A 10,571-nucleotide genomic window follows, 5' to 3' on the forward strand; every position below is an offset into this window, starting at 1 on the left:
TAGAATCGTAAATATAACGAGAATCATGAGCTTTAGTAGCTTTAAAGGTAGAATCATTTGGAGGTCAATATAGACTCATGAAAGAATAGATATATAGCCAAGGAACCATGAATTATTGAAAGAAGGGTTAGCCTTACATACCTTTTCGTTTATCTATTCTATCACTTGAACGTTCTCCTTCAATACTCACGTTTCTACCTTCATTAGAGTTTATACTAACATTAGATAATCGATAGCTTAGCATACTTGACTAAAGCTAGAGAAAATTGGGTAGCTTCTCCTTTGTTTATACAACTTTCCCCATATCATATATCAACTCCCAAACGTTTATAATAACACTCACAACATCATAAGCAATAGTCTTTATTCACCTACATTATCCATATTTCCCAATTCACTTCAAATCATCCATAACCATGGTCATAGCACACTATTACATTTACTCATATACAATGTCTATCCCATGTTCTTAATGTCATTTATAACATAACTATAATCACAACCTATCAAGAATCGTGACTCATTCCAAGCTACTACTCAAAAATGGTATTATTCTCACATTCATGACCCATTTTCTATCTCCTTCTACAATCCAAGTCTTTCGACCTCTCAATACTTTAAACAACATGGAATGACCATAAAACTTACCTTAGAGGGTGTAGGAATGGACCTTGGATGGAAACACTTCACTTGAGCCAAAACCCTAATTCACCTTCAATGGGATTTCTTGTCTTGGATGAGCCCTAATGAGTTTCTTACACTTGATTTTCTTGGTTTGATGAAGTTGATCATCAATTTCTCTTGAGTTCTTGTGGAAAAGGTGTGGAGAAATATTCTAGAGAGTTCTTGAGAGAAGGGGAGTGAAAATGAAATGAAATGAACTTGGGTCCCTTATATTAAATTAGAACCTGTCCCGACTCAGTTCTACGGACCAACATATGGACCGTATAATTTATATAGACCGTATGTGTGGCTATAGATTTGGTCCAGTGAAGGCTGCCATTCTGGGCAGAATATACGGCCTAACATACGGCCAGTATATTTTATACGGCCAGTATGTTGGACCGTATAATGCCCAGCTTTTCCGAAACTCGATCTCGTCGACTCGTTCGATCTCCAATCCTTATGGAACCTTCTTAACACTTTTTTAACACCTCATTAACAATCTATGGGACGTTATAACTCTTCTCCAAGACATCATTAAGTCATCATTAACTTGTTACTCGTAAATCTTATCCGATACATATCGTATACCTTGCCATTCTTGGCAAACTTTCTTCTCTTACCTCGAATGTCTTTGAAATCTCAATTAGGATCATCAAATGCTATTTCTTACTTATTGAAACACTGCATACTTCGTTCCCTTCGTTAGTCTATTCACTGTGCAACAACGGAAAATTTTACAAGGTGTAACAACAACGTTCTCTCTCCAGGAGACATATTCGACGCAATGGGTAGGACGTGGGAATTGGATGAAGATTTTGAATACTCGAACAACCCAAACGAGAGATACAACCAATGTTACAACAATATGATGACAGACGAGTGCAATTGGCGTTTTAGGAAGGCTGCAGCACTGGAACAAAACTTGAGGTCACTAGGGCTTAAACGCCCAGAAAGACGTGATATGTCAATGCCTCGTGGCACTCCATAAGAGTTGAGTTTTTCTCTTAACCGTTTTCGCGAAGAGAACAATCGGATGAAAATACGTTGCCTCAGGGTAGAATATGGTCAACATAGATTCAGATCCAAGTGGGATTCGGACTGTGAGATGTTCGATGATTCCCCACGATATTATTAATAGTTGTACTGTATTAAATAAAGTTGGTGGGGTCACAGTCATGATTCCACAACCTATTGAGTTTGATACCTATATAAAGAGACTTTTGCTACTTAGTATCTACTTAAAATTCAATGTCGAATAGTAGAAATATAGATTGGTCGGTATTTTTTTCCACAGGATTCGAATAGCAGTGGTGATTGTTGACACCCAATTTTGTCCCTTCTTTATTCCAATTTATTTCCTTGGGCTTCTAAATTTATTAACGAACTAAATACTTTATTTTCACTACTATTTTTATTGCTACTTTTACTATTAATAGACATCTTTATTTTATTGTGCCATCTATAATTATTTTACTATTGATCTTACATCATTACTAATTTATCACTTGCTAATCAAAAAATTATAACTCAGACGACATTGTTATTATTATTACTAGTAAGATTATAATACTAAATTATATCCTATTTACTCTAGATATTAAATTTGTTATCCTAGTATTTTTATAATATAAAGAAGCACATAGAATGAATAGGGAGGAAGGATTAAATCCAATCAGATGGACCAAACGACCAGCCCAAAACGCAACCCAAATCCGTCCAAAGTAAACCCAAAATAGCCCAAGACATAACAGCCCATGTATATGTATTTTAGGTCTTTCTCAAACAAATAAAATACCAAAAGCACCCCTCATTTGAATCCAGTCAGCTGCTTTGACCATTTCCTTCACGTGAGAATTGAAAAAATCAAAAGCTTCCCCCTTTCTCTTACTTTCTCTTTGTTTTTCCATTGCAGCAAATGGGCTTCACCATTTTGGTGAAAATAACGTTCAACATCAGCACCAACAAAGCTGTCACTACTTTGTCCGTCTAGAAAACCACAACCCGTGAATCTTTCTATGAAAAATTTTTGAATCTCACAAACTATAGCCAGAATCTCTAATCTATAAATACATCTCTTAAATTCACAGCAAGGAGGACGCTTTTAACATCGGTGAACACCACCCCACCAAATACAATCTCTACACATTTTGAACTCTAAGAATCTTAAATTTCTGGAGTTCCTCTTTCTGTCGGACTTTAACCGTGACAGAGATTTTAGAACTCATTTGTGTCTAGTTTCGAATCTGTTCATAACGAGAGAGTAGATTCGAGGCCCGACGTCCCGTTCGCTGCACCCATAAGAGGTAAATCCGACCTCATTTCTGATAATTTCTCTTTAATGAAATCAGTGAGAGTGTTTAAAAGTTCATGCTTTAGTTAACTTATTCTCAATCGGAGGTTTGGTTTGTCAACATGTTGTGCTTGGTGTAGTTTTTTCATGTATTAAAAAAACATTTTTATTGATTTATCTTATTAAATAAAATCTGCCACGAAGTTTTGACTTTGAGTGTTGTTCTAAACTCTGTTTTTCCTTTGAAACATTATTTGATATGCTAGTTTAACCATTGTGGCATAACTTTAAATGGTTGTTGAGTTCTTCCGGTAACTTAAAAGCTTTTAGCGACAAAGCATCTTTAGCTTATTCCAATATAGGTAGTCTTTAATAAAAATATCATTCTTATGAGTATTTGAAACTCAAACTTAGATTGGAGTCTAAATAAGAACTGTTTGATAGCAAGAATCATGTGTTATGTTATCTTCTGCATGCCAAAATCATTTGATGCTAATTGTTTGTGCCTATATATACTGTCTATGTGCTAAATCATGGAATTTTGTTATTACTCGCATGTTTTTATAAGAAAGATCCGTCTAACGACCGTCGAGTAAGCTGGAAATATTACCTACAGATTATTGGCTTGCCCCCATGTTATGATGTTACATAGAAGTGTTCTTAAAATCCGAATCATGTGTTGATTATTTGAAATTATTTCCCTGTCATTCCTTTGTATTGATAATGGCAGATTACCCCTTGCTAATTCATTTTTTATTTCTTATTTTTCCTTGCATGAACAATGGAGCCGAAGAGTCTCGTTTCGAGACTCGACGTCGTTGAGTCCTCATCCATTTCTCTCGCCCTCCCTCAAAGCTCATCCAAACAGAAAATGGAAAGATTTCAAGAAGAAATCTGAAATATGCATCAGCGTCTTCGTTAATCTCTCCCTCTCCGGAGAACCATCGCAATTATTGTTGCATCTTTATATATGTTAAATATTCTGTCATGATGTGCTAACTGTTCTGTTTCCATGTTTTGATTGCCCGTATAGAGGAACGACCTTCGAACATTCAGAATCTTTAGGAGAGCTGCTGGGATACTGATATAGGAAGCTTTAGTGTTATCTTTATGGTTAATCAAAATCGGTTTTGCAAAGAGTCTGGCTGAATTAATTTTACCTGGAAGCGACCTGAACTGCGTAATCGGAATAGAACTCGAATTCATTTTCTTAAAAAACAGTTTTGTCTCCTTCAAATGAAAAACAAGTAGAGTTTTCTTTGGAGTTTAGTTTCAGCCATGTCAAAAAATAATGTTTCTGCGAACTATTTTCTTAAAATGCTTTCATTATATGCTTCTAAAGTAAGTTGTGAGTCCAACATTTTTTTTAAAAGTCAAAGGCCAACTTCTGTACGTCCATTTTATATCAAATGTTATCTTAATTTCACTTTATATATTTTAATCTTACATTCTTGAATCCAAACAGTGTTCTGATAGTCATCCTCTTCTTAATTCATTTGAGGTTTGTAAATGTTTATAAGTTAAGTACTTGCCTGCTTGTTTCTCAAACACTTGGCCTTTTAAATTTACTCAGTCCGGTCGGTTAACCATTGTTAATGGATCTTAAAGGATGCTTAATACCTTCCCTTTAGATTAATTGAACCCTTACCTAGAATCTTTTTGGTTTCGTGGACTTTAAAACGGAGTTAACTTTAAACAATAACTTTAGTAAATTTTAGGTGTCCTAATTTACCATTAATAATTTGGTGGCGACTCCTTTACTTTAATTAACCCCGCAATTACTCGAATATTGTAAACCATTTTGACTTCGGTTAAAATGGGGTATAACAGTGATGACAACTCAAATCAAAATAACTATTCCGGTGATTCCTCAATCAATAACAGTGAATTCGTGCTAGATGATTTCAAGCCCCACCTTTTAATAGAGCATACTGATGATTTTCGCGAGCTGAAATATTCAGATCCACGTGAATATTATTATGGTTTACGTCGTGAATGGGCATATCGGTACGCCGAATCACAACGTCTTCTTTGTGACTTGAAAAATCTCAACACTCAAATCCCAACAAGGTACTCAGTAACCATGCCTCGAGTAGGTCCAGAAACTTGCAAGACTGTCGTACAAAGGATTAGAAAAGAAAATAGCAGAATGCTAGCAAGACGTTGTAGATTTTACATGCTAAAGGTGGCCGGGCAACAAACATCATCAACAAGTAGAGAATTAACAACTACAGGAAAAAGATATGTCTTAAGAAACCCAAAATATTGTTCTGAGGACGATATTGAAGACTTCTATTCTGATGATTATTAAGAATATTATGAATTTAGTTTTATGTTTAATTTATGATGATGTTGTTAATTTGAAGAATATTAGTATGTTTAGTTTTTGCATCAACTCAAGGGCATGAATAGATGAATGTATTTTAAGTTTTTTCTTTCTTTGATGATTGTATTTTTACTACTTTCGGTTTGTTATTAATGAACAAGTTTAAGTATTTTCATATTATTATGAATGATGCAAATTAATTATTTTGAGATTGGTATGAATGCTGCAATTTTGACTGAAAAATAACATGCTTAAATCTAAACCCTAAAACATAAATAACTTAAAGCTAATAACACCAAGTTTTCAAACAAAAATGGAGTCCGGGCACTTTTCAACCACTAAAATGGCAATCTGAAGTTTTGCTTATCCTTGATGTATTGTGCCTACCTTATTAATCGCACAAAAATAAGTAGGGTTCTATATAAAATATTGAAGTTTCGGAGTCTTAAAGCATGATTAATTTATGGCCAAAGTACGTTAAAAAGTGTAAAGAAAGAAGAGTTAACCAAAAGAAAAAAAAAAAGGAAGACCGCTTTAACGCAGTAAATTACTACGTTAAAGGTAGTTTTGTCATATTTTTTTTATTGGGCTATTTTGGTTCAAATGATTTTTTTGGGGTCATTGTGGTTCCCGACTCTGGAAAAAAGGGGTGACTGGGCAACTGAGGGTGGTAAAAGTGTGAAGCCTACATTAAAAAAATTAATTTAATTCTAAACAAAAAGAATGAAGAAGAAGAAACACACAATATTAAAGACGTGCGCTCAATTTGAAGTGAAACACACCTAATTTGCCAGGTTATCATGAGATGTCCACGAGACTCTGTGTGTCAGGTAAAAGCATTTATGTGATCACTTAAAAAGTTAAGGCGTTCAAGTGATCGTTAGTGATAAAGGGCTCTACGTATTTCGCCTTAAGTTTTCTATCCGTTCTTCAAGCATTTAAATTCATTAAAATATAAAACTAAAATTTTGATGAGATATTTTCTGTTTGAAACGAACTTTTATGTAAATTATTACTGTACTACTGAATATATCTTCCATCATTATTATTGTTGTTGTTATAATAAAAAGAGCCAAATACCGTTATATAAAATAAGATGAATGAACTAGAGTACTTTTAACACAGTACAGGAGATTAAGTTTTCTGATTAACATTGAAAGAACTCTGAAATCAACCAAAAACGAAAAAAAAAAATATATAAGTCAGAATAGCCAAAGAACGTTGGCGAGTATATCTACTTTGAGAATTTTAAAAGATCAGGATCAAAGCCATGTTGATGGAATATTGGATACTTTTGTGCGCCTGTTGGGTTAACCAAATCTCCTGTAGCTGCTTGAGACTGCAATGCACCTTGGTTTGAAGCAAGAAGCTTATCCAAGAAAGACCAATCACCACTAAATTTTTCATGTTGTCGAGGAATATTAAAAGTGCTACTACAACCAGCAGTTGGTGTTGATGTTAGCCTCAATAAGTTATGATGAGAACATTCAAGGTGGTTCATGTTACTCAAAGGAGGGAGTGGACAAGGAAGTGATAAGTCGGGACTAAGCAGTTGAGGAAGGTGCATTGAACCATCAAAGGATGATGCATAGTCGTAGCAGTGTGCTTGAGGTTGTTGAATATTATTCTGTTTTGATAATTCCGTCATCCCGCCACTAGAACTTCCTGCTGCCTTCATATGATCGGTGAAATGTAACTGATGTTCGTCATGATCTTCTCCCATCTCGTGTTGGAAACCTCGTGTATAATTCTTTTTCTTGAACACCCTACAAACAACCCACCCGTCTTCCTGCAATGGCTTGAACAATGAAAGGAAAACTTAGTATATTTCTTGACGGATGTGTTTGGTATGCTGGAAAATCATTTTCGGCAAATAAATCATTCTCCAGTGTTTGATCGTCAGAAAATATTTTTCATCACAACAGAATAATGACTTTTCTCACTTTTGGACGAAAGTCATCTTCTTTCATAATTCTCAAGTCTTATATTCAGCATATCAATCTCTGCTTTTACCAAAACTAATTATATAACACTGTCGTCATTAATCTTTAACACTCGAAAATTTCATTAAAACTTAACACTATCCAAACTGTTATAAAGTACTTTCTTTGTTTTAATTTATATGATGTAGTTTGACTCGGCACGAAACTTAAGAACCAAATGAGACCTTTGAAACTTTTATTCTTAAACACGCATAACATGTGTGTGCCTATGTAACTTATGAAACTTGTGGTTTTAAACTAACATTTGTATAGTTATAAAAACTTCTACCAAGTGTAAATTAAAAAATTTAACGTTAAATTATTTCAAATTTAGAAATACGTCATTATGTTTTAAATGACATAATAAGAAAATAGTGTTACATTACCTCGAATTGAGGGAGTAATAAATGTATTTTTTATTCTAGAAAATAAGTCATTGTTTGAAAAAAAAAAAAAGGTTATGGAAAAGTACCTCCAAAATACCCTACTCTACATAAAAGAGGAGGAGATCAAAAAGGGCAAAAAATAGTTTATTGGGAAGTTAATTTGTACCTCTACTTCAGGAGTGTTGTCATCAAGGCGATACTCATGCATGATCCAGTCAGTCTTTTGGCCATGAGGGGCACGTCCTGTGTAAAATACAAGAGTTTTCCTCATTCCAATCCTCTTGGAATTGCTAAGATATATTGCCTTATCTCTCCCGGTCGCCTTCCAAAATCCAGCTGCCGTTGCTCTATTTGTTCTAGTCCCAGTTGGGTACTTCTTGTCCTTGTGGCTGAAAAAGTACCATTCATTCTGTGGACATGATCCTATTCTACATATTTCTGCATTTTATAGAATATTAGATAAATGTGCAACTTCCTCTTCTATTGACAAGGCAGCAGAATACCACTCAACCTAACTACAAGAGTACATTAAACTAATTTTGAGAAACTATTTACTGTACATGTTAATGCATATTATGGAGGGTGAGGTCTGCGTAGACACCACACCTTCTACAGACCCCACTTGTTGAATCACACTAAGTATTGTATATTGTTAATGCATCACGTCAGACGATAAATGGGCCAAATTGAGTAGGTAAGAGTTGCTTTATTCTCCCTTTTCATCCAACTGGCACAGGTGGGGTTAGGTATACCGTAAGTATTTAATAGAATATTCATGTTGTTCCTTCCATAATGTCAAATAATAAATCATCAACAGAAGGCAAGTAACCTTCTGCGGCAGGTTACCTTGCATTGCTTGTGTAAAATTCATTTTGACAGTAAGTGGATATAAGCTAAATCCACTATGGTTTAGTATAATTTCCCTATAAAATTTTACTAATGTCGTAATATGGTTTTGCTCTTTAATAATCTTCAGAAGAAGTGATTGATTTAGATCCTTAGAATATTTTTGTGATTATGAGGAGATCCTCTATGGTTTTGAAGTACAAATCCAATGGACATCTCATCCTGATGATCAAATCCGATTTCTACTCATAAATCTATAGAGTGCTTTATTGATTGAGTTGATTTACCCGGTTTTAACTTAATTTGCCAGCATCTTCTAACTAAATAAGTTCCCTAAAAGGAGTAGGTTCAAAAGTTGAAGTAAAAGGATATTATTCTTATGCCTTGTTTATACCTTTTAGGTTATGAAACAAGAAGGTTATACAATGAACTGCATGCATGAAAGTATAATTTTAGCATGCCTTTTATCTTCTTTTTTTTTTTTTTTTTAAATAAAAACTGAAATTCTACAAACATTAATAGTGGAAGCAAAATAGGAGGATGGAGAGTAACCTTTGAGGTCCCAAGGTTCAAGTTTGTTAAGATCCACTTCTCTAATAACATCCAAATCTATTGCTTCGTAAGAAACTTTCTTCCTGAGATAATAATAAAGAAGCTCCTCATCCGTGGGATGGAAACGAAACCCCGGAGGAACTGAAAGCTGCCCATTTCCTGCCGACATCATCATGTATATATATATATATAGGACTATGTATTTTCTATCCTGCAAGGGAGAAACACAAATTATTGTTAGGGTTAACATTTGCCCTAGAATGTCATTGAACATACAAAGCAGGACAGCAAATACAGAATTTTTGACATCATACATAGAAAGAAACACTGTAGAGATAAAGGGTGGATAGAAAGATTATACCAATAGACAAGTTTAATGTAAATGACAAGCAGATAGGGTGGTCGAGAGTAGTGCTGAATTATTTTTTTGTGTTGCTGTAGTTGTACCTGGTGTCTGTATGCATGATTTTTTTGAAAGTGAATAAAGTTTGTTTGTTCGACCAAACATTTGCCCTAATTTTCTACCATAATTAGCATTATTATTATTTATTTATTTTTGGTAGAAAAGGTTTTTTCTCTTATCCAGCAAGCGAGAAACACAAATTATTAGAGCAAATCGCGATATTAGAACATGCAAGTCGAAACAAATCAGGATATCAAATGAAGAAGACAAAGTAATTTTGTGTGCAACATCTGTTCGTATATAGATCACAGCGTAAGAAATCATGTCGAAAGTAAAAAAATCGACTGGCTACTAACTTTATCTGATAGTTGTCTTCTGATTCTCAGTGGTAATGCCTGACCTTGTCTATTGAGGGGACATTATTTTCTCGGTAAGAAAGAGGAAAAACAAATCAAAGAGGAGAAAAGTTAGCAAAACGGATGGCCTAGTTCGGACTTGAAAGGCATGCATGCAAATTTGGGATCAAGCAAAAAAAAGGAAAATTTCGATTTTAATTCTGAGAACGAAATGAGAAGACTGTGAACAAAATATTTAGGGTGAATGATATATGGAGAGAGAAACTGAAGATGGGATGTTTAGAGGGAGCAAGATAGCAGAAACGAGGAAGAATAATTATAAGGGAAAAAAAAGTATATATGGTGTTAAATGTCAACAAGGAAATTTGATGATGTGTAGTAGTCTCGTGTGAATTATGGCCGTGTGCAAATGAAAAAGGAAGAAATTACTACCAGACTTTGGAAAATGTCGTTGAATGGGAGACCCTATCCCAGATATAAGTGATGAAAATCTGCTGTAAATATTGTTTTATTTGTGTTATCTCAATATATCCAGCTTTTAGCCATGCACAGTCAAAGTCAAAAACGAATAAACCTCATTTTCCTACTTTTACATATTATTACAGTTAATTTCCCTTTTTTTTTCATATTCCGGCCCTTACTTTTCAAACTTAACATTTTTTCTTTAGTTAATATACGTTGCATTAAGTATTTGAGTTGCGAATTAAAACCTTCTTCTCTTTAATACACAATAATTGACAGGTTCTCCACCGTTTACGTTGTTA

The 10,571-nt window shown here is 34.3% G+C and overlaps 1 protein-coding gene across 2 annotated transcripts; it reads right to left on the bottom strand.

Annotated features, from left to right (window-relative positions):
* Positions 1-6,359: 6,359 nt before the first annotated feature.
* On the bottom strand, positions 6,360-10,123 carry LOC132638527 (NAC domain-containing protein 76). Of its 2 annotated transcripts, none has more exons than XM_060355374.1 (4): positions 9,808-10,123; positions 9,049-9,259; positions 7,817-8,088; positions 6,360-7,071 (listed from the first exon to the last, which is right to left on the bottom strand). In XM_060355374.1, the coding sequence occupies exons 2-4, from the start codon at positions 9,221-9,223 to the stop codon at positions 6,517-6,519; spliced, it is 1,002 nt and encodes a 333-aa protein (XP_060211357.1). In that variant the 5' UTR covers positions 9,224-9,259; positions 9,808-10,123; the 3' UTR covers positions 6,360-6,516. The 2 variants fall into 2 exon arrangements, with proteins under 2 accessions (XP_060211357.1, XP_060211356.1); XM_060355373.1 differs by having other exon boundaries at positions 6,360-7,080.
* Between the last annotated feature and the right edge of the window lie 448 nt (positions 10,124-10,571).

This window comes from Lycium barbarum, chromosome 4 (assembly GCF_019175385.1).
Source record: "Lycium barbarum isolate Lr01 chromosome 4, ASM1917538v2, whole genome shotgun sequence".
In the NCBI taxonomy this organism is placed as follows: domain Eukaryota; kingdom Viridiplantae; phylum Streptophyta; class Magnoliopsida; order Solanales; family Solanaceae; genus Lycium; species Lycium barbarum.